General features: G+C 41.8%; 2 protein-coding genes and 1 long non-coding RNA gene across 4 annotated transcripts; 2 read left to right on the top strand and 1 right to left on the bottom strand.

Annotated features, from left to right (window-relative positions):
* Positions 1-41: 41 nt before the first annotated feature.
* Positions 42-4,832, bottom strand: LOC127331093 (ruBisCO large subunit-binding protein subunit alpha, chloroplastic). Of its 2 annotated transcripts, none has more exons than XM_051357166.2 (8): positions 4,676-4,832; positions 4,266-4,422; positions 3,230-3,351; positions 2,944-3,151; positions 2,638-2,783; positions 2,073-2,379; positions 765-1,216; positions 42-553 (listed from the first exon to the last, which is right to left on the bottom strand). In XM_051357166.2, the coding sequence occupies exons 1-8, from the start codon at positions 4,730-4,732 to the stop codon at positions 263-265; spliced, it is 1,740 nt and encodes a 579-aa protein (XP_051213126.1). In that variant the 5' UTR covers positions 4,733-4,832; the 3' UTR covers positions 42-262. The 2 variants fall into 2 exon arrangements, with proteins under 2 accessions (XP_051213126.1, XP_051213127.1); XM_051357167.2 differs by having other exon boundaries at positions 4,266-4,419; positions 4,676-4,828.
* A 5,044-nt stretch (positions 4,833-9,876) lies between these two features.
* LOC127331090 (transcription factor PCF1) lies at positions 9,877-10,694 on the top strand. Its single transcript, XM_051357165.2, has one exon. The coding sequence runs from the start codon at positions 9,901-9,903 to the stop codon at positions 10,408-10,410; it is 510 nt and encodes a 169-aa protein (XP_051213125.1). The 5' UTR covers positions 9,877-9,900; the 3' UTR covers positions 10,411-10,694.
* A 4,903-nt stretch (positions 10,695-15,597) lies between these two features.
* LOC127331092 (uncharacterized) lies at positions 15,598-19,544 on the top strand. The gene is made up of 2 exons (XR_007869581.1): positions 15,598-18,855; positions 19,102-19,544. It is a non-coding gene; the product is annotated as an uncharacterized lncRNA (long non-coding RNA).
* Positions 19,545-22,891: the final 3,347 nt, after the last annotated feature.

Here is a 22,891-nt window from a genome sequence, read left to right as displayed (position 1 = left end):
ACTACTAGTACAACTCGAAACCGGGACGAAGAAAGAAGACATATTCAGAAATGCTGTGGTCTGTTATCGATATTTATTTCAAAAATGCCGCTGCAGATTTCTTTGATTCACAGAAGTTCAGATCAGGCAAAGGTTGCCGTCGATTCGCAAAAATGACAATAATCCTACTCTAGACATTTCAGATGATCTCTTCAACCGAAATTCTACCACTTGACCTGAACTGAACCATCTAGTAAGTTGTAGGGCTGGAGAGTTTTACAGCTTAGACAGCGAGGGCTCCGTCCGATGGCTCAGCGACCTTAGCCTTGGGCTTCGGCTTCTCGACGATGATCGCTTGTGTGGTGAGAACCATGCCAGACACCGAGGCGGCGTTCTGGAGCGCGCATCTCGTCACCTTGGCGGGGTCGAGGACACCGGACTCGATCAGGTTCTCGTACTTGTCGGTCATCGCGTTGTAGCCAAATTCCCACTCGCTCTCCTTGATCTTCTCGATCACAACTTCCCCTTCCACTCCGGCATTATTAGCGATCAATGCCGCAGGTGCTAACAGTGCCTGCAGAACCAACAAGCTATTGTGAGAACAGTACGTAGTTATTATTCTCCTGAACCGTAGCATGGAGGTATAAATAGTCCTGACAGGTACTTCCTAAATATTAAGGTACACAATGTTAGCCTGCAAGGTTATTTCAGTCAAATCACCAGCTTATAATGGTTAGCCCTGCCAATAAACAATCAATCGACTTATCGATATCTAAGCAAGTTACCTTCTGAATGATGTCAGCACCAAGGCGCTCATCATGGTCTTCGATCGTTTCTTTGATCGCAGGGACACAAGTAGACAGGTGCACATACGCTGCGCCACCACCAGGAACAATGCCCTCTTCGATAGCTGCAAAAGTGGCATTCTTTGCATCCTCGATTCGCAGCTGACGGTCCTCGAGCTCTGTCTCGGTTGCAGCTCCAACCTTGATGACAGCCACGCCACCAGAGAGCTTTGCGATTCGCTCAGCCAATTTCTCAGAATCATATATGGAATCAGTTTCAGAGAGCTCCTTCTTTAGCTGTGCAACCCTTGCCTGGATCTCATCTTTGCTAGCTGCATCTGCTATGAGGGTTGTTGTAGTCCGATGAATTGTTATTTTCCTTGCTGCCCCAAGTTGCTCCACTGTTGCATTCTCAACCAACAGACCAAGATCCTTCGCCAGGTATTCAGCGCCTGAAAGTAGATGTAGAGTAGACTTTCATGATACTGGAGCATAATAAGATAACAAAATGGGTACTCCTTATGTACAGGGGATGGGTGAGAAAAATAAAAAACATAAATAATCGCTCAAAAGACTGAATTCCTAGACCATCATCTAAGGCATTGCTCTTGCATGCTGTGAGTTGTTATCACATTCAGTCAATTAAAACACCAGATAAAATACATATGTACAAAACATGATTTTGCTAGAAGGCGTGTAATTCCAGACCAAAACGATTTTCAGTGAACCTATGGGACTGATGAACAAACATGGACCTAACAAGGACAAAAACTTAAGTACTATGATAAGGAGACCAGAGAATTCTAGCATTTAGAGACCCTCAATATACAAGATGCAGAACACCACAAAGCAACCTGATTTTCCCGCTGTCAGGAAATGCATAATTTTCCACGTTGACACTTAAGTAGTAGTTGTTTTGTGTTTGAGTAATAGTTATTTGCTTTTTTTGTCAGGCTTGCTTTGGCAAGTCTTGTTACTACTATAACTTTCTCATTAATGGTAACCGCAGTGCTCCAGCCTTCTTGCTCAAAATAGGAATTATTATTATTTCAAGGTAAGATGGTCATTGTGGAAGTAGAATAGGCAAAAGGTTATGACACTATTGATAAAAAAAAATTAAGGACCCTATTCATTACCAAAAAATGGTCATTCACTAGGACAAATTCAATGGAAGAACAACAATTATTATGCCCTTAAACCATTACATTTGTGGTGACATTGTTTCAACAATGAAAAACTGGTACAATACTTACCAAATCAAATTCAAATCTAAGAACGAAGACTGTCAATGTTGGTCACAGGACTAACCTGTCACAATGGCAATGTCCTGAAGGACAGCCTTTCGCCGCTCACCAAAACTTGGGGCTTTGATCGCGGCAACATTAATAATACCTCGGAGCTTGTTAACAACCAGAGTTGCCAAAGCTTCACCAGTAATGTCCTCAGCTATGATAAACAGCGGACATCTCAACTGTGTCGTCTGCTCCAGAAGTGGGATAATTTCCTTTATGCTTGTGATCTTTTGATCAGTTATAAGAACTCTAGCATTCTCAAACTCCACAATTGATTTCTCAAGGTTTGTCACAAATTGAGGGGAAATGTAGCCTCGGTCAATCTGCATTGAATTTTAAAATGCTTGAGGAGATGTTGTGATAGAATATACACAGTGACTGACTATATGTGAAAATGCGAAGGTACTACTCCCCTCGCTCCATCCTAAAATAACTTGCTCAAATTCTTCTACATACGGATGTATCTATAACTAAAATGCGTCTATATACTTCCGTATCTAGACAAAGTTGAGCCAGTTATTTTGAGACGGAGGGAGTAGTTGATATGAAGGTGACAAAAGTAGTCTGAATTTCTAACAAACCTCCATTCCTTCTTCAACATCAACAGTAGTCTCAAAAGACGAAGATGATTCGATAGAAAGGACACCATCTGGGCCCACTTTGTCAATAGCATCAGCAATCATGGCTCCAATAAGTTCATCATTGCCAGCAGAGATAGAGGCAACAGCTGTTATACAAAACAAAATCCAAATTAGGCACGCATCATCTTCTGAATCCTCTTTTTTTTCTAATTCAAAAGACTCATACCGATCTTGCTATCCCAAGGCTGAGCTAGTATGTAAAATAATAGAAAATACATGGTAGAGCATATCAGAAACATCAATCACCTCTGATATCACCACTGCCCTTGACTGGTCTAGCTCTGTTTTCAAGCTCGAGAATCAGACCCTGGACAGTTTTGTCTATTCCTTTCTTAAGTGATACAGGGTTTGCCCCAGAAGTTACACTCAAAATCCCCAGCTTGATGATTTCCCGAGCAAGGACGCAAGCAGTTGTAGTCCCATCACCAGCAGAATCATTGGTCTTGCTAGCAACCTTCAACAAAGAATACATGCATCATGAATTCCAATTTCTGGAATAATGTAACAAATAGAATATATCTTAGCAAGTTACCTCACGAATCAGTGATGCACCGGCATTTTCCATTGGATTAGCTAGCTCGATAGCCCGGGCAATGGTAACACCATCGTTCACCACCTTAGGACTGCCGTACTCATCGAGCACAACGTTCCTCCCTGTAAAACGTCCAAAGATCAGAGCTTGCATGAAAAAATGACTGCAATTTAACACTGAAATATCTTAAGCTCAAACAAAGTTGAATAACTTCATTGCTGCTGGTAGCTGCATCAATTTAATGCACACAGCCTCATGTCTGATACTTAACTAAATGTACTTCGTTTTTGTTTAGTATGAAAAGTTTGTAATATTAATGTCGGAGCCCATGTTATCCAAATAATGAAATATTTCAGAGAGGGGGGGGAGGGAGAGGGAGAGAGAGTTGTTTGGCCTTAGTATTGCTCTGTGTCCTGAACTTTGATAACAATATTTGCACAGCATGTGAAAGAAATGCAGTAAGAGGTCTATAATACTTCTAGATTGTACGGTCATAGATTAAATTCCTAACGGTACGTTTTAACTGGATCTGAATAGAATGACAGGTAGAAAATGAGCTAATGTGGCACTCTCTTGTGACATATTCTATACGCAATTCTAATGCAGAGATATGATATGTTCCACTATAAGTCTTGCATTACACTAAGCATTGGGCGCCACCATCAAGGAACAAGTGCCAAACCCCAAAGTTACACTGTCCATGACTTGATGCTATTGTGCGCCTTTTTATCAACTGTTCCTGACCCCAAAAACTGGGTAACACAACAGGACACGGTTGACAGAAGGTGCCAGTGAAATGAGCAACTAGCTAGCACTATTCAGCTTTCACAAAAGATACTGAACATATGAGTCATCACTTGATAAAGCTTTTTTTGAGATGTAACACGGTAAAGGTAGTGATGCATCATCGTGTTGCAATTTTGGCACTTTACATTTAGTTGAGTGAAAGCCGTTTTGGTAGGCTAGATTGGGCTACTAAAACGGCTTATATGGTGGAACAGAGGTGATAATTAGCAGCAGGTACGTGAGGCATCACCTCGCGGGCCGAGGGTGACGCCAACGGCGTTGGCGAGCTTCTCGACACCGGCCTGGAGCGCGGCCCGGGATTTCTGGTCGAAGGCGATCTCCTTGGCCTCCGCGCGCACCACTAGCCGCGCCGAACGGCCGTTCTTGGACCTCCTCAACCTCCCCTGCTGACAGCCAACAGCACAGGCCACGGTTCAGACTAATTCTTGAACCAATTCAAGAAAATGAAGGCGGATTATTAGCACGAAAACACAAATCAATTAACGAGAATGTCCTGAATTGTGCAAGGAACGACGATTCGTGGATTGACACATGCCCAAATGGGCCAATGAGGCCACAAATTGGGCAAGCAGGGAATGCAGAGAAACCATATATGAGAGAGAAGCGCGCGGGTCGGCGGCTGAGGCGCGCGGGGCTGACCTGGGAGGAGAAGGAGCGGAGGAGGGAGGCGCTCGAGATGGCGTTCGCCGACGCCATTGGAGATGGAGGGCGGGGCGAGGTTTGGTAGGCGCGGTGCTGAGCCGAGGATAAGGTGGAGGAAGGGTGAGGGGGTTTAGGGATGAGGTTGAGTGGCTTTATACCAAGCTGGAGAGAGGGTTTGGCCTTTGGGGGCAGAGGGATTGGGATGTCTCCAGAACGTTCACTCTGTTCACCCAAATTTTACCACGAGTTGCAGCTCAAATATCTACTGCAAAGTTTGGTGAAAATGTTGCAAGTTCGAATTTTTTAGGGAACGGGCAATCTAAAACTATAAATTCTGTCTAGCCTCATAATGTGCTTCGAGAATTTGAGTTGGTAGGTGTGTGTTCATCATATCCATGTTATGTGACCGCTCACGGGTATCCGTTGTTCGCGGGGACAGGGGACGTTTTCTCCCCAATAGCCTTGCGAGTACCGGCGGGGATGGGAACTAGCGGGGATCGGGGCGGGGATGGTGGAGTCATCCCCGTCACCACTTTGACCTAGAAGACGAACTTCGCGCTAGCCAAGCTACCCGCTTCATGTTGCCTCGCTACTATTCCACGTTTGGTGGTGGTGGCATCAATGATTGGGTTAACTTCTTATTATTCGTCATTCGCACTACCCTTGTTCCTCACCCTCGTCGTGCCACACCTTACACTTACACAAATTGGTAGGGGTACGATTTTATTTCACAAATAAAATAGGGTTGGAATTTGCTTAAAATGGGTTCCTCTGATTCATAGGATTTGTATAAGAATTGTGTAGGTTTTTTATCCTTTAAAAAATTTCATATCATATAGGAATCTTGTAGTGTAAATACTATAGAAAACAAATATTAGGTCATTGATACCTCTCAAACGTATCTATAATTTTTGATGCTACATGCTTATTTTACACCAATTTATATATGTTTTGCTTATGCTTTGTTGTACTTTTATACATTTTCCGGCACTAACCTATTAGCAAGATGCTACAGTGTCAGTTCTCTGCTTTCTGCTATTTTGTATTTCAGAAAAGTTGTACAGGAAATATTTTCGGAATTGGACGAAACAAAAACCGAAGTCAATATTTTACCGTAACAAAGACGGAGTCCAGAGGGGAGTCGAAGAGAGGCAGCAGGGCGGCCAGACCAGCCCTAGGCGCGGCCTGGCCCTGGCCCACTCCTGGGGGTGGTGTGGCCCCCCTGGCCTCCACCGATATCGCCCCTCCGTCTATTTAATCATGATATCGGGGAAACCCTGAACACCCGAGCCTCCATCCACGGAAAGTTCCGTCGCGGCCGCCATTGCAGACCCTAGCTCGTGAGGATTCTGAAGCTCTTCCTGACACCCTGCCGGAGGGGGAAATCATCGCCGGAGGCATCTACATCGTCATGCCCGCCCTCCGAAGTGATGCGTGAGTAGTTCATCTCTAGACTATGGGTCAATAGCAGTAGCTAGATGGTTGTTTTCTCCAATTTGTGCCTCATGTTTAGATCTTGTGAGCTGCCCTACATGATCAAGATCATCCTTGTGTAAGGCTACATGTTGTGTTTGCTGGGATCCGATGAATATTGAACACTATGTTGAGATCGATTATATGTTCTTGTCATATATTATTTGTGATCTTGCATACTCTCCGTTGCTAGTAGATACTCTGGCCAAGTAGATGCTTGTGACTCCAAGAGGGGGTATTTATGCTCGATAGTAGGTTCATGCCTCTAGTTTTTTGGAAGAGTGACAATAACTTCTAAGATTGTAGATGTGTTGCTGCTACTAGGGTGAAAACAACAATGTTTTATCCAAGAGTAATTCTATTGTTTACTTTATACTCATTGTTTAATGCGATAATCTGTTGCTTGCAACTTAATACTGGAAGGGGTTCGGACGATAACCGGAAGGTGGATTATTAGTCATAGACATAGTTGGATTATGGTCTATGTATTATGTTGTAATGCCCAAACGAATCTTGTAGTAATTATCTTGTCATGTATGGTCGGTATTCTGTCAACTGCCCAGCTGTAATTTGTTCACCTAGCATGTTATTTATCTTTAATGAGAGACACCTCTAGTGAACTATGAACCCCGGTCCTTTCCTTTACACTGATAAATTCATCCATTGCAATCATGTTCTGTTTACTTTCTGCAAGCATTGTTCTCTTTAATTACTGCAAACATCTCCTTCCACTCGATACATTTAATCCTTTTGTTCAGCAAAACCGGTGAGATTGACAACCTCACTGTAAGTTGGAGCAAAGTATTTTGGTTGTGTTGTGTGCAGGTTCCACGTTGTTGCTGACGTCGGTAGTGCGCCCTGTCACTAGCCAGCTAGCAACACCTTCAGAAGTCACGTCTTTCTTCTACTGGTCGATTAAACCTTGGTTTCTTACTGAGGAAAAACTTGCCGCTGTGCTCTTCACACATTCCTCTTAGGGTTCCCAACGGTGTAGACCACCATCAATCATACCTCATGAAAAATTCCTTTGCTACAATCAACACACTTCGGGCTCCGTTGATTCATAGGATAGGAAAAATATAGGAATATGAAAAGTATATAATTGGGATGTCGTGGCTATTTAAATCATATAGGAAGATGGAGTGTGTTTGATTGTCGCAAAGGGTTTTTCCACGAGGTATGATCTCATGTTTTTTCCTATAGGATTTACACTCCTAGATTTCTATAAGATTAGTTCCTATAATATATATTTCTATGAATCAAATAACTTGTGTACGAAATTTTCTCATAGGATTCAAGTGCAGGACATTCCAATCCTATGATTTTCCTATTTCTAAATTTCCTATCCTATAAATCAAAGGATCCCTGAGAATGAAAAGGGAAGAAAAAAGGGAGTATGCATTGAAAAAGAAGTGTATCATGCTGGTTGCTTGACGGGTTCCAAAATTAATTGACCGCATTGATTTTTTTTTGTGATAAACATAGAAAAGGGGTTCATTCGTAAAGCGTAACTTATCCTTAAACTGTTCGACCAACTAGTATGTACACACAAATACTCAAAGTGATGCTACCAAGATTAACCCTTGTGGTGGTTGCTCCATCCAAGCCGGGAAAATAGATTTTGAGAACATAATTACACGTACTTTGTTATTTCCATGGGACACTTGATATCAACCATGATCAGACTGGCATCCACTATAGCATGTATACTTCTTCTACCTCTATGGCGGCTCTATGTCTCCTGTTGTTCCTCCTAGCACATGTCTCCTCTTCCTGCTCTACTACTACTACCCTCGACCCAACACACAATCAGTTTGCACCATCCTTCTCGGCAAGGCATGGAATCAGCTCTAAAATGCTTGAATTTGGAGGAACTTGAATGGTAAGAATGCTAATTATTGATGCGAAAAAGATCCCAATGCTTCACATTCTAAGGTGAAAGCCAACGAATGGAATGGCCATGTGGCAACGGGAGAGTAGTATGACCATAAAAAATGCCAAGTCTCATAGATTGGCTACTTGGTCTATTAGTTACTGCTTGCTATGCATACGAGTTGAATAGGGGATGAATGGCACCTTATAGGATGAATACACGTATTTAGTGGATCAACTACCCGTCTACAGTCTTGTTTTTTTTACCTATATGCTAGTGTTTCTTTAACCGGTCGTCCTCCTCGGTTATGTCTCCATTTCTCGCTTGTCCGCTACCTCACCCACCATGCAAACAACATCACACACCACACTACCCACCATGCAAACATGGTACACCACACTCCACTTGATTGGAGGCACAACCACTAGGACCGAACATGGCTATTCAGGCTCGTATGCCCTTTCTTGAAGATCGTTGACACCCACAAAAATTTGACCATATGCAGGTCATTTCGCTTAAAGCATTTGTGAATATGTCACTTTTGCACATGACTAACCCTAGCTTAACCATGCGAGAATTTTTAAGATATGTGAGCTTATTATTTTTCGTTTGCGGACGGAATTCTAAACACCTTCTCCTCTGACGACGACTGGGGTGATCTCTAGTTAGGGTGTATAGTGTGTCAGAGTTGAGGTTTAGAGTTCATCAAAGTCGTACTTGTTCGTCGGAGTCAAAGTTTAGAGTCTATAGAAGTCTAGTGTTTGTCTAACTAGGAAGCGTCGAAGTCGATCGATGTAGTGTAGACGGTTCTAGGTATCATCAGAGTCGAGTTTGAATGTATCAAACTGCTGAAAAGAATTAGAAGTGTTGAACTTGAAGTTTGTGCTGTTGAATTCGAAATGGTGCTAGGTGACCTATTTTACATCTCCTGAAAAACCAAAAAACTAGTGATGTAAAACCAACCTTTTGGTGATGTATAATTTTTACACACCTATTTTTGGGGCCCTATAACTAAACCCGGCCATCCTTCGGCCAAGCCTAGCAAAGCCCGACGCATAAAACCTAAACCCAGGATTGGCCCGACCATCGATCCTAATTTTCAGGCGCAACTCGGCCCATCAGAGGAAAAGCCTGCCGAGCTTCGAGTCGTGCCTCTTCCCTATTTCACACATTTTTGAGGCCTAGGCCCAACCCAACCACCAGGGCTAAAACTTAGGCCCAAGCCCACGGGCATGCTTGGGCTGGCCCAAGCTCGGGGTTATGAGGCCGTGCCGGGCCAGCTAGCCCAGGAGATGCTCTGAGGTCACGAGAGGCAAATTGTATTTTGCCTGCTTTATTTCTCCAACCACTATTTTTTGAGGGATTTTTTCTCCAACAAGTTTGTCTTCTCAGCCTCAGACGACTATTCTGATACCGGGAGAGGTTGGACGGTATATTTATTTTGCAAATAGAAATGGAAACAAGTAAATATGTTTGCAAAATAGAAATGGAAACAAGTAAGGGCCACTTCTTTTCGGCTTCTTCAGCGGCTTCTGGAAGAAGCTTCTCCCCACCAACTTCTCCCAGAAGCCCGAACCTCAAATATGTTCTGGCTTATAATCTTATTTAGCCCAAACTAGAATATAAGCCAGAAAAGTTTTAGGGTCCGGGCTTCTCGGAGAAACTGGTGGGGAGAAGCTTCTCCCAGAAGCCACCGGAGAAGCCCAAAAGAAGTGGCCCTAAATCTGTTTGCAAATAGAAAAGGAAACAAGTAAATGGATAGGCCCAAATCCAGCACCCCACATTCAGGGACAGAGGGCCAACCACCCTATAAAACGCCCTAGCCCCACCACCCCCACCCGACCCCACCTCGCAGACCCGAAATTCCCCAAATCCAATGATGTCATCATCTGCTGCGCCCTCCGAACTCGTCCTCTACAACCTCGTCCCAGCCCAAACCCTAAACCCTCACAACCCCACCGCCGCCGCCGCCGACCCCGCCGGCGAGCGCCGCGTCCGCCCGCGCCGCTCCGCGGACCGCCACGCCAAGGTCGCCGGCCGCGGCCGCCGCGTGCGCATCCCGGCCATGGTCGCCGCGCGCGTCTTCCAGCTCACCCGCGAGCTCGGCCACCGCACCGACGGCGAGACCATCGAGTGGCTCCTCCGCCAGGCCGAGCCCTCCATCATCGCCGCCACCGGAACCGGCGTCACCCCGCAGGAGGCGCCCCCCGCCGCCGTCCCCGTCGGCGGCCACGGCGCATCTTTCGTCCAGGTGCCCTACTACACGGCCCTCCTCATGCAGCCGCCCAGCGTCGAGGAGCAGCCGCTGGCGTCCGCGTCCGCGCCCGCCGCCCCTGACGATGCCGACACTGCCACTGCGGCCGCGGCCCCGGAGGAGAACAATTAATTGGCACAACGGAAGCTAGGGTTAGGGGCTTGTTAGGGGTAGTCTGTGAAGAGTTTACTACTGGGCTCTTTAGTCCCTCCGGAATAATTTTCTCCTATTGCCACGGCACGGGTTAGGCCCAATTAGATGGGCGATTCGAAGGAGGGGGGATTGGGATGTTAGAAGTTTTAGCGGTGGAAGGAGGCAGCTTTCTGTCAGTGTTGGTTGAGTGAGTGTGATACTCATGTCTCAGTTCCTGTGAATGGTTCAGTGCTGGTTTTAATCTCAGTATTCGCTTGTCCTCTTATGGTCATGTTCTATTTTCTGCATGTTGTCAGTTATCAATAATGCTTGCTTCGTGCCTATTATCAGATGAACTCCAAATGATGGCCATATTTATTTCTTTCTCAGCACATTTCTGATCAACAGCTGTGTAGGATTGCACTCATTGTGCCCTTGATGCCCAGCCAGTTGTGGCCCAACAAAATCATGCACCTTTTGCTGATTATTACTATGCCTGTACAAGTTCAGGTATGTATGTACAGCTATGTTATTTTATATTTTTCAATACCACCCAGAGGACCATTGTGTGGCATGGCTTCTTTAGTGGAGGAGAGACTATACACTACTAAAGATGAGGCGGAATATATAGGACCTAATCTCAAATAGATTTTATTTTCTCAAGCATGCAACTACACATGTGAAGTTGTTTTGTATTGGAAGAACGCCAGTAGACCAACAAAACCTAAGAAAACCAAAATGCCCAATCTAACCAAAAACCTAAAAGCCAACCACAACAAAGAAGATAAAGAAAACCAGAGACCCCTACAGTAAGCTATACTACCAGGTCAGTGGCCGGCTCCTGAGGACCTTGACACCTGGCGTAATGGTGAACATAGCCTGCCAGCCCATTGTATTGATCATACTCCAGTGCCTCGTATATCAGACCAAATCTGTTCGTATGTTAGTAGTTAGGTCATATGTAAAAGGAAGTTGCATATTGTTGCATTTAGAAGGCAGGACAGTGGATCTAGCATGCATGCTTGTCTTTTATTTTTTCCTATTTTTGGAAGTCAGAAAAGATAAACGTTCCCTAAGACCCTGTAGTGTCATCTGAAGGATCAATGCTCTTTCATTTTGTTGTGCCTCTATTCTTAAATTAATTTAAATTACAATTTTCTATTTTAAGCTTGGACATGATGAGAACTCCAAATGATGGCATACTTCTTAGTTCTTTCTTTCTGAGCACATTTCTGAACAAGCAATGTAGGACTGCAATCCATGTGCCCCTGAAGCCCAGACAGTTTTACCACCCAAATGCTTGGACAGGACGAGGCACTTTTCGCTAACAAATATGCCTGTACAAGTTCAGGTATGGATTGACTGCTCTGTTATTCTATATTTATTTATTTTAGAAGTACTGTTCTATGATCATGCTGAACTGATCAAGAGCAGTATGAACTACATGGTTCTAGGCATGTAGGCAACTGTGTATTTTATTGGATTCCACGGTTAAGAACGCATTCACTTGTCAATTAGTTGTGTACACTGTTATCAGTCTATTATTATGAATTTATCGAAAAGTTACAGTTATTAATATTGGAAACAAACACATATCTATTTTTACTGTAGTGAATGAGAGAAGCCATGAAACAGATATTGCAGCAATGACTTATTTAGTGCTCTATATTATGCTTAGCCATTTCTGTAATTATACATGATCAGGAATACTCGTGTAAACTGATTGTTTGGTCTAAGCATATTGAATTGGTTAGGAAATAAGTGATTTTGTTGACTAAAACAGAGGTGTTATGGTACTTAGACCCTATCATTATAGGGTAAATACTGCCACAGAACAGTTGCGTGACATGGCTTCTTTAGGATGGAGAAACTCAGAAATTCGTTTTAGATCTCAAGCTACATGGAGCCTGATTTTTATTCAAAATTTGAAAGAAACATTTCAGAGTTAAAAAAATCTGATAAAAGAATCCTGGATGTAGATAATGTACTGTACCAACATACAAAATGTCAACCCGAAATACCTTATATTCTGGGCTTGACAAAAATGACAAAATCTGACAGGATTTGGAGGATTGAAATTTTATACTGTTCACTACTTTAAATGCCAGACTATTATTTTTGTGCAGCCCAAAATAAGGGGCTGAGATTTTTTCACGTTCGTAGAGTACATTATTTTCTACATCTAGTTTTTTTTTGGGAATTTTTTGAAACTTCAAAATGAGTTTTTGAATTGTTCGAAAAACGGGCTCTGTGTAGCCCCACTTTTGATCTTAGTGGCCCTACGGTCGCAATGAATACGATCATAAGCATACACAGGGATGTTGACTGTGAGTATGCATACATTGTTCAATCTCCATCTGGTGATCTGCTTCTTATTTGGAGACTCTTTGAGGATTTTAAGTTGGAACCTGATCCTGGGGAAACTGTGTTTTGGAATACTACAAAATTCAGAATATATGAAGTTGAAGCTGCAGGGAGTAAACTTAAGGAAATCAATTGCTTGCGTGACCATGTTTTGTTTCTTGGGCATAATGAATCACTTTGTCTCAGTGCTGAAGAATACCCATCTCTCAAGGCAAATCATGTCTACTTTACTGACGATAATATGTTGTGGACATTGGGATTGAAGAATAATCACCGTGATATGGGAATTCTCAACTTGGATGATAACAGCAAGGAAGAACTTGTATCTTCTCAGCTTTTTTCCAAATTTCCGGCTCCTATTTGGATTACACCTGATCTTAAAAACATGAACTTGGCTTCAGGTGCTGCTTAAAACATGATTCAGTGAGCTTGCAGTTGTGTGGTTTGCTAGGTTATTGCGCTTCGTAGAGAAAGTCATGGACAGACTACTCAAGTGATCACTTGGACCCCAAGTCCATCCACACTAGCTTCGACCCAGTTGAATAAATAGTTCGAGTTTTTCTTTGTTTACCCATGTTATAATCATGTACATCACACAGTTTAATGTGTCAATGGAAAACTTGAGGAATGCCCAATTTCCCTGGTGCGTGTTTGCATCTGCGTGTGTATTTTTCCTTTACAATTAACAAATTCTTCTGAAATATTAAACTGTCAAAAGATGCAGGAAATTTCACTTATTTCTTAGTTAGTGTGTTGTTGATGATTGCAAGGGATTCTGGTAAGGGAAGAATCCTTGCTTCGTCAGCAGAGTCTGCATTGATCTCTCTCACTCCTTTTTCTTTGGGTTTTTGGGGTAACAGTGCTACGAAGTACCAATCATGGGTATTCCGGGATGTTAATCGCCATTGCCGTTCATAACTGTGCACATGGTTCAGAAACTATGGGTTGCATAAATTGAATACTAAATAATTTGTGTTACTCTCCTACCGTGGTTTGTTGATATGGTTCTGTGTTATCTCCTTTTGCACTAATGTCATTGAGATGGCAAGTTTGAATGCACTACCTATAGTGTGGAGGGAGCGCTGGTGTTGGAGATAGTGTTGAAGGGGAATAATATGGAGGTACATAGAGGTGAGCTTGCGGCGGCGGTTGGAACGGTTGGGTCCAGCAAGTCGTCAATGCTATCTTGCATAATAGGGAGAGATGCACAAGGTCTCAGGCAAGGTAAGTCAGTGTTACTTTATCTGGAAAACAGACATCCTTGTGTATCAAAATATTGTGCTATTTGCTCATTCATTTGGTGCATCATTCTTCTTATTTCTCAAGACTTATTTATGTGACATTCTTAAGGAAAAATGCAAGGTTTTTGCTGGTTTATTTTATAAAATCAGCAAAGCTGGGCGCAAATTTTGTAACTGAATGTGTGCAGTTTTGTGTCAATAACCTCTATATGCCACATATATAGTATTCGTGCTTGAACTGATTTCGTTTGTGCGAAAATTCATGGAATCACATGGCACATATTTGACCTCTGTTTTCTTCTTATTTTCCTGGCAAGAGCTTTCAGAGAAAGATACTGTTTTTTTTTTCATTAAGCAGGATCTTACTGGTATATTCAGATTGAACCAAAGTTACAGGAAAGCTCATACAAAAAACTCGTGCTCAGATGAACAGAGCATACATGTTTCTGCTCAACATGAGCCCAGCAATAGAGTTATGAATTCTACACTATAGTACGTGTAGGCATATCTTCTATTCCGGACTACAGTTTATCTGCATTGGTTTGATATTACATATTTACATCATTAAAATAACTGTAGAAAGATGCTTGTAACTGTTTGTTTAATTTTAAACTGAAATGCAGAAAGAGTAATTTGTGACACTAATCTGCTTGGCTATAAGTAGTCAGATCATATGTTCCACGTGGTTGCATATTGTTGCACTTGAAAGGCCAGGACAGATGAATACAAGATGCATGCCTATTTTTTATTTTTCAATACCAGCCAGAGGACTAATGTGTGACTTGGCTTCTTTATTGGAGGAGAAACTATAAACTACTAAAGATGAGGCGGAATATATAGGACCTAATCTCAATAGATTTTTTTCTCAAACATGCACCTACATGTGTTAAGTGTTGTTTTGTATTGGAAAAACGCCAGTAGACCAGCAAAACCTAAGAAAACCAAAATGCCCAATCTAACCAAAAAACCTAAAAGCCAACCGCAACAAAGAAGATAAAGAAAGCGACAGACCAAAACCCCTACAGTAAGCCAAACTACTAGGTCAGTGGCAGGCTCCTGAGGACTTTGACACCTGGCCTAATGGTGAACATAGCGTGCCAGCCCATTGTACCGATCATACTCCACTGCCTCTTATATCGGACCAAAGCTGTTCATATGTTAGTAGTTAGGTCATATGTTCCAGGATGTTGCATCTTGTTGCATTTAGAAGGCCAGGACAGTATGGATATAGCATGCATGCTTGTCTTATATTTTTTTTCCTGTTTTTGGAAGTCAGAAAAGATAAACTTTCCTTAAGACCCTGTACTGTCATCTGAAGGATCAATGCTCTTTCATTTTGTTGTGCCTCTATTCTCAAATTAATTTAAATTACAATTTTCTATTTTAAGCTTGGACATGATGAGAACTCCAAATGATATGGCATACTTCTTAGTTCTTCCTTTCTGAGCACATTTCTGAACAAGAACAATATAGGACTGCACTCCATGTGCCCCTGAAGCCCAGGCAGTTTTGCTTCCCAAATGCTTGGACAAGATCAGGCACTTTTCGCTAACAAATATGCCTATACAAGTTCAGGTATGGGTGTACTCCTCTGTTATTCTGTATTTATTTATTTTAGAAATACTATTCTATGAACATGCTGAGCTGATCAAGAGCAGTATGATTTAAGCCATGTGGATCACTTAAAATAAATCTATGAACTACATGGTTCTAGGCATGTAGGCAATTGTGTATTTTATTGGATTCCACGGTTAAGAACGCATTCACTTGTCAATTAGTAGTGTACACTGTTATCAGCCCATTATTATGAATTTATCGAAAAGTTTTATTAATATTGGAAACAAACACGTATCTATTTTTACTGTAGTGAATGAGAGAAGCCATGAAACCGATATTGCAGCAATGACTTATTTAGTGCTCCATATTATGCTTAGTCTTTTCTGTAATTATACATGATCAGGAATTCTCATGCAAACTGATTGTTTGGTCTAAGCATATTGAATTGGTCCGAAACAAATGCTTTTGTTGACTAAAACAGAGGTGTTATGGTCCTTGGATTATATCATGATAGAATACTGCCCAGAGAGCAGTTGTGTGACATGGCTTCTTTAGGATGGTGAAACTCAGAAATTCGCTCTAGATCTCAAGCTACATGGAGCCTGATTTTTATTCAAAATTTGAAAACAACATTTCAGAGTTAAAAAAACTCTGAAAAAAGAATCCTGGATGTAGATAATGTACTCTACCAACATACAAAATCTCAACCCGAAATACCTTATACTCTGGGCTTGACAAAAATGACAAAATCTGACAGGATTTGGAGGATTGAAATTTTATACTGTTCACTACTTTAAATGCCAGATTATTATTTTTGTGCAGCCCAAAATATGGGGCATTTTTAGTTGAGATTTTTTCACGTTTGTAGAGTACATTATTTTCTACATCTATTTTTTTGGGATTTTTTGAAACTTCAAAATGAGTTTTTGAAATTTTCGAAAAACGGGCTCCCTGTAGCCTGTGATCAAAACGCTGCACTAAACGACTAAAGATGAGGCAGAATATATAGGACTTGGTCTCAATAATGTTTCTCTTTCTCAAACATGCAACGAAACATGCGTCATTTCCCATTTTGTATTAGAAGAACACCAAGAAGGCAATTGTTTGAAAGGGTAAACATGAAAAACTAAAAGAATCAAAATGCCTGCCCTATAAAAGCTATCCAGAACAATGAAAAAGAAAGCCAAAGGCCAACACCGTACAGCTACTACTGTAGGTCAGCTGCAGACTCTTGAGGGCTTCGCAATTGGCACCTGGCGTAATGCTTCTTATTGCTTAGCGAATATGGTGTGCCAGCCCATTATATATAGGACCAGATCTCAATCATGTCCCTAAGCAATATAATTAATCTGTTCTTTAGATGCAACAACCAAATTTAACAATTAATAGATACAAGGAATGTCCTAGGAAGTTGTGTCAGGTGCATCCCTTCCTCTAGTCTCCTCCTTAGGATGGGTCTATTCCTAATGGTGGCTGCAGCTACTAGAGATGCCGGCACACCTTAACATAAGGCTGCCGTTCAGTCATGACAGCTACACATGCTCCAAAATCTTCTCCACAACTTGTGGTTTCGTTATAATTCCAGCATCATGGTCTGTTATCAATGTGGAACTTCCTTGATCGTCCTCACTATTGAAGGATCTGGCGGTTGCTCAGCGATTGTTTCCTCTGTGAGCTACAGTCTTCTTTGAATTTCAACGTAGTAGTAAAAAATGATGGCAGTAACTTGTAAACTAGGAATCATTTCCTGAAATTTGATTAGTTAATTGTATATCGTTTACCAAAGCTCCAATATGTTGCATGCAAATATTTTTTCCTGTCAGGCCTGACTCCATAGCTAGCAGTGATTTTTTTTAAAAAAAAAACTACCAAACTACAGAAAATTATTTCTAGAAATTCGATTGGTTAATGTTTGTTGATTGAAAGTTGTGGTGTTATTTTGGAGAACACTTAAGCTCTATTTTTTTTGTACGTGAACCTCCTGGTTGTCATCATTCTTGCTAGAATGTTGCCAATCTCATGAGATATATGATTATTTTGTTGGAAAAATTCTATACTTATCATGACATAATTTAGGAAAGACAGTACCCATCATTCAAGACTTTATTTTCCTCTATTTTTTAACATCATCTTTGACCGAAGTAGAATCAACATGGGTTGGCATGTGCTGTGCCTGTGACCCTTCTGGAGCATGAAGATGCTCTACGTGGTTGGTCATGTGATAATTGAGCTTTTTGAGATCAATACTAGTGTTTTATTTACGTTTAACATGTATGAAGTTTTCGGAAGCTAATCTTTCCCTCCGTCCTACTGTTTTGCTGATACCATCTATTTTAAAGAAATTGTATTCAGAAATGATGTAATTAGTAATTAGTACTTTCCCATCTACTGTTTTGGTGATGACTCATTCTGAAGTTTTTGGCATTTAGAAAAACATGGGATACCAAGATGTTCAGGTTAACATGGAAGTTATTTGCGCCATTCTTTGTCTGATTCATGCTCTGGCCATATATTTCAACGAAATCCTTGTCTGCTAAAAATATCAGATACTTTCAGTATAAGCTGAATCGATGACGCTGTGTGTTCTGGCATTGGATTGGAAGTAGTTCTCGTCAACAACCTCCTTGCCAAATATATATAGTGTTACTGTTTGTTTGTTTCTGCACATTGGTGCTTGGGGAGATATGTATGGGATTGAAGAAGGGGCACATTGATTGAACTGATTTTATTTGTTTTCTTTTTTCTGGCATGAGCTTTCAGAGATAGATATTGCATTTTTCATTAAGCAGGAAAGCAAGCCTATTTAATTACAGGAGTTAGGCCACATGGTATTTTCACCTCTACAGAACACAAAGTCATGCTTTACCATCTGCTTGCTATGATTTAAATGTTGAAATACCACTGCAGTGGCTGCGGCTACTCTAGACCAAACACATCCCTTTTGTATCGAACAAGTTACCTAGAATAAACTGCAGCGTTATATGTTTCCTCTCTGAATTTGAATTCAGAGTGCAATCAGTCCTTGGCTATTCTACTAACTTCCTTTTCTTGCATCTTTTGAAGCATACTTATAGTTACTTGCATTTGTCTGGCATTCTGCATTGTTTCTGCTTACGCTTGCTACTAAAAGTGATTAGATATGCTTCTACACAGTTGTAGAATAAGGAGTCTTTTCAGACACATGTGAGCGCGGGGTCTTGCGAAACTGGTCAAAATCAAAGGGTTAATTAACTTGTGTAGATTCATACTTGCAGCGAAGGTGAATTGAGATGTTTATCAATAGGTATGAAACCCCAACGAACTAATTGATGCATCCATATCACAATGATATGAATTGGCTAAGAATTTTCATTTGGACTTCACACAAAATATTATTAGCAATTGCTTTACCTTTAAAATTCCTACAGCTTTTCTGATACCATTTATTCACTTCAAGATTTAATATTTAGAAATGATGTATAGTAAGTTGTAATTTCTTAGTTCAACTGCTTTGTTGGTTATTGATTCTGAAGTATTTTGGAATTTACAGAAACGTGGGTACCTAGACGGTCAGGCTAATGTGGACGTCATTTGCGCCATTCTTCGGCTGATTCATGCTATGGCAATGTATTCTCGAAGAAACGTTTGAGATTCTGGTGATGAAGATCAGGTGGAAATGATAGTGATGATGTACTTATCCTGCTCCTGCAAGAACATTTCTTCAATTCTAAGATCTCGATTCATCAAGTTGCCTCCCAAGCCAGCAGTGATTTGCCTGCGTAGTTGTCAAGAGGGGTGGGGCTGTAGGTTTGTATCCTGTGTGTTCTGGCACCGGACTGGAAGCAGTTCTTGCTAGATATATAGAGTATCACTTGCTGTTGGTTTCTTTCCTGCACAGTGGCACTTGAGAATATATGGGATTGAATTGGCCACTGATTGAAGTGATTTCATTTGCTGCAAGAACTCATGGAATCAAGTATGGCGATTATTTGACCTCTGACGTCTTCATTTTTCGGGCCCTTCAGTGAATGTATCAATGGCCTTTTGGGAGTCATTAAGCAGGAAAGCAAGCGAACTTACAAGTATTGTGCCACGTGGTGCTTTTCATCTCTGAGTTAGAAAATGTGGTTGTCATAGTTGGCACGAGTAGTACGATCTGCTCGTATAATGATTTATCTGCTGAAGAAATGCCACGTGCTGACGTGCAGTGGCCGTGGTTGCTCTAGAAGGGAAGCGTTGTCATAGTGGTTAACAAGTCATCCAGAACGTAAATCGTAGCGTTGTAATTTTGTGTTTCTGAATTTGAAATCAGACTACAGTCAAATCCTTGTGTATTCGGCTAGGGGTTCCCTTCCCGCATCTTTATAATCGCAAGGACTACTTGCATGTGTGGTTTTGCTATACTTGAAGCGACAAGACATGCTTCAGTACACTTGCAGAACGAGGAGTAATTTGGACTCGTGGATGTAGGTCGTGCTTGTCAGTCATCTAGTAACACTTGTTGAAATCAATAGTCGCGTGATCAGAACTAGGATTGCGAGCACAAGCCTGCATATAGGTGTTCTAAAAGTCTGATATCAACAATCAACACATGTTTGACTTTTGATATACTAAGCCCACGTCAGAACTTGCATCGGCATCGGTGGTTAAAAAAGGTGCTTATCACAGATACAAAATTAATCCAAATAGGCATGCAGTATATCACAATGATCGGGACTGGCCAAGGTTTTTTCCACTTGACAATTAAGGAATAACAAGTTGAAAGAAGTATTGCTGGCTACCGATTTGTACCTTCATAGTTCATAAGGCAAGCTCTAGCCGTGGGGGCGATACGCAGTAATATCCATATGTACGTGTCAACCGCCTAGCCACATGGGTGGAGCTAGACTAATTCAAGGGTATGCAATGCATATCCAATAAAGTTTGCAAAAGATTTGGCATATTTAACCTCATATATACATGTATGTATATTTTTTTTTACCGGGAATACATGTATGTATATGGTAGCCTCTTTTCTACATGTTTTTTTTTTTTTTTTTTTGAACAACAGGAGCGCCTGAGGCGCCATTTCATTGATTAGGTGCAAAGTACATAGCTGATTACAAATCCCTGGCATGAAAAGTTCTGCAACAGGGAAAGAACAGGGCAGGAGCGCTCTCTATGAGCCAAGTTGATACAGCTGAATTCAGGTTGAGCTTGAGACCGCATGAAAGCTTGTTGGGCACAATCATGTGCCACTCTATTGATGTCCCTGGAAATGTGGTAGATGGTTGCCTCTAGCCGAGTTGAAAGATGGAAGAACTCAGCTATAGAAGCTCTTATGTCCCAGTTGAGATGGTTAAGCGAAGAGCAACGTACTGCTGCTGCCTTAGCAAGGAGCAGGCTATCCGTCATGAAGGTTGGCCGGCTAAGTTGGACAGAATCTGCAATGAGGGCAGCAAAGTGGAGAGCCTTTGCTTCCGCTTGCAATGGCGACGATGCCGTAGGAGTAGAGGCCTGCACCATCAGGTTATGGTCGACTCCACTTATGTTGAATTGCATGAAAACACCTATTCCCGTTGCCGGTTGTGCTGCAGCTCCTGATAACTTGGAAGTTTTCCATGATGCATCGACAAAGACTTTTGAACCTGCAATCAACATATCAGATTTAATTGTACAACCTGGTGCAGGGAGGTGGTGGTCTTGTTCCTGTTGTTCATTATGCTTCTCATTCGGGGTGATACAGTTGGTCACCCTGTCTTGAAGGGTCTGACCCTGAATAATTGCCTCCGCAGCGTGTTTAATCTGCAATGGTGAACCTGGTTTTCTGTTGAAGAGGCAATCATTTCTAGATTTCCATAAGCACCATAAAAAAGTAAAAATATTTTGCAAAGAAGCATGAGGGTGATTCATTGTGAGTAGAGACTCAATAATTTCTGTAATGGAAGTGATGTTACGGACAAGACCTTCGGATCTAATACACCACGGATCAGCAAACCAAGCAGCCCGGGCAAAAGGGCATAAAAAGAGCAGATGAATGTCGTCTTCTTCAGCCTGACACCTACAGCAAAATTTTGAGATGTGTGTTGAATACCTGCCAGCTCTAGAACCCGAAGGAATGGCACGTCTCAGAATACGCCATGCAAAAGTCTGGACTCTAGGTGCCATAGTCTTGCACTTCCAAACCCGCATCAACATGTTTTTGGTTCTTGTGGAAACTTGATGAGGAGTCGGCTCTCCCTGATCCTGTAACTTTTGTAGACACAAAAAATATGCACTTTTGGTACTGCAATTACCCAAGGGTGAGAGATCCCAACATAAAATATCTGGTTCATCTGAAGGGATAATAGGAGTATTGACAATAATAGTAGCCATGTGGTGATCAAAGAGAGTGTGGATTAGATTGACATTCCATTTCTTTTGGTGTGGCAGCCACAAATCTTGAACAACAGCTGGGTAAATAAAATTTTGTTGTTGAATGACCATATGATCATAGATGTTGATCCAGTCAGGGCACCAAGGAGTGCTCCAGATAGAAACGTTTCCTTGAGTGAGCTGATAAAAGGAGTGTTGTACAACCAGAGGCATTACTTTGATGACAGAGGTCCAGAAGGCAGATTTGGGAACACTGGGTTTGGCTCGCCAAATCGAAGTGTCGTGGAAGTATTTGGATTTCAGAATGTTGTAAAGCTGACTATTTGGGTCTTGTGCTATTCTCCAGGCTGTTGAGAGTATGAGACTTTGGTTTGTGGCTTGGAGATTTCGGATACCTAGCCCCCCTTCATTTTTTGGAGTACAAATATCCTTCCAAGCTCTAAGATAAAGAGCTTTGGTTGTAGGCTCCTCTCTAACACCTGTCCACCAAAAAGTTCGGATGATAGCAGTGAGCTTGGAAAGGAATTTTTTGGTGAAAATTATGTTAGACATATAATAGACTGGGATGGAGGCAAAAACAGATTTGATAAGCGTGAGCCTAGCAGCATGTGAAAGTTTCCCAGCCTTGTACGTACTGAGTTTTGACCTAAACTTGTCGAGTATAAAGTTGTAAGCCGAGGATCTGTCCTTGGAAGGCATAATAAGAGGGTGGCCAAGGTGAACTGAGTTACTGTCAATGTTAGACACCGGAAATATGTTTTTAATGTCAGCTATAACATTGGGTTGCACGTGAGAGCTAAACATAATGGCTGATTTTGCCCAATTTGGAGTCTGGCCAGATTTTATACAAAATTGTTGAATGATTTGGCTCATAAGCGTAGCTTCCTGAAATGTCGCCTGGCCGCAAACAAGCAGATCGTCAGCAAACATAAGTGAATGAATTGGAGGGCAGTTTGGTCCAAGCTGGATTCCTGTCAAGGTGGAGT

Source organism: Lolium perenne, chromosome 2, assembly GCF_019359855.2.
Source record: "Lolium perenne isolate Kyuss_39 chromosome 2, Kyuss_2.0, whole genome shotgun sequence".
Classification (NCBI taxonomy): Eukaryota; Viridiplantae; Streptophyta; class Magnoliopsida; order Poales; family Poaceae; genus Lolium; species Lolium perenne.
This window is presented reverse-complemented; position numbering and strand designations above follow the sequence as displayed.

Bases quoted from the DNA above. Each gene is read 5' to 3' on its own strand.
- LOC127331093 (XM_051357166.2), bottom strand. From the start codon at position 4,732: ATGGCGTCGGCGAACGCCATCTCGAGCGCCTCCCTCCTCCGCTCCTTC. The intron at 3,352-4,265 runs GTGATGCCTCAC...GACGTTTTACAG, and splicing joins CGTCACCCTCGGCCCGCGAG to GGAGGAACGTTGTGCTCGAT. The intron at 1,217-2,072 runs GTTAGTCCTGTG...ATCTACTTTCAG, and splicing joins GGACATTGCCATTGTGACAG to GCGCTGAATACCTGGCGAAG.
- LOC127331090 (XM_051357165.2), top strand. From the start codon at position 9,901: ATGATGTCATCATCTGCTGCGCCCTCCGAACTCGTCCTCTACAACCTC.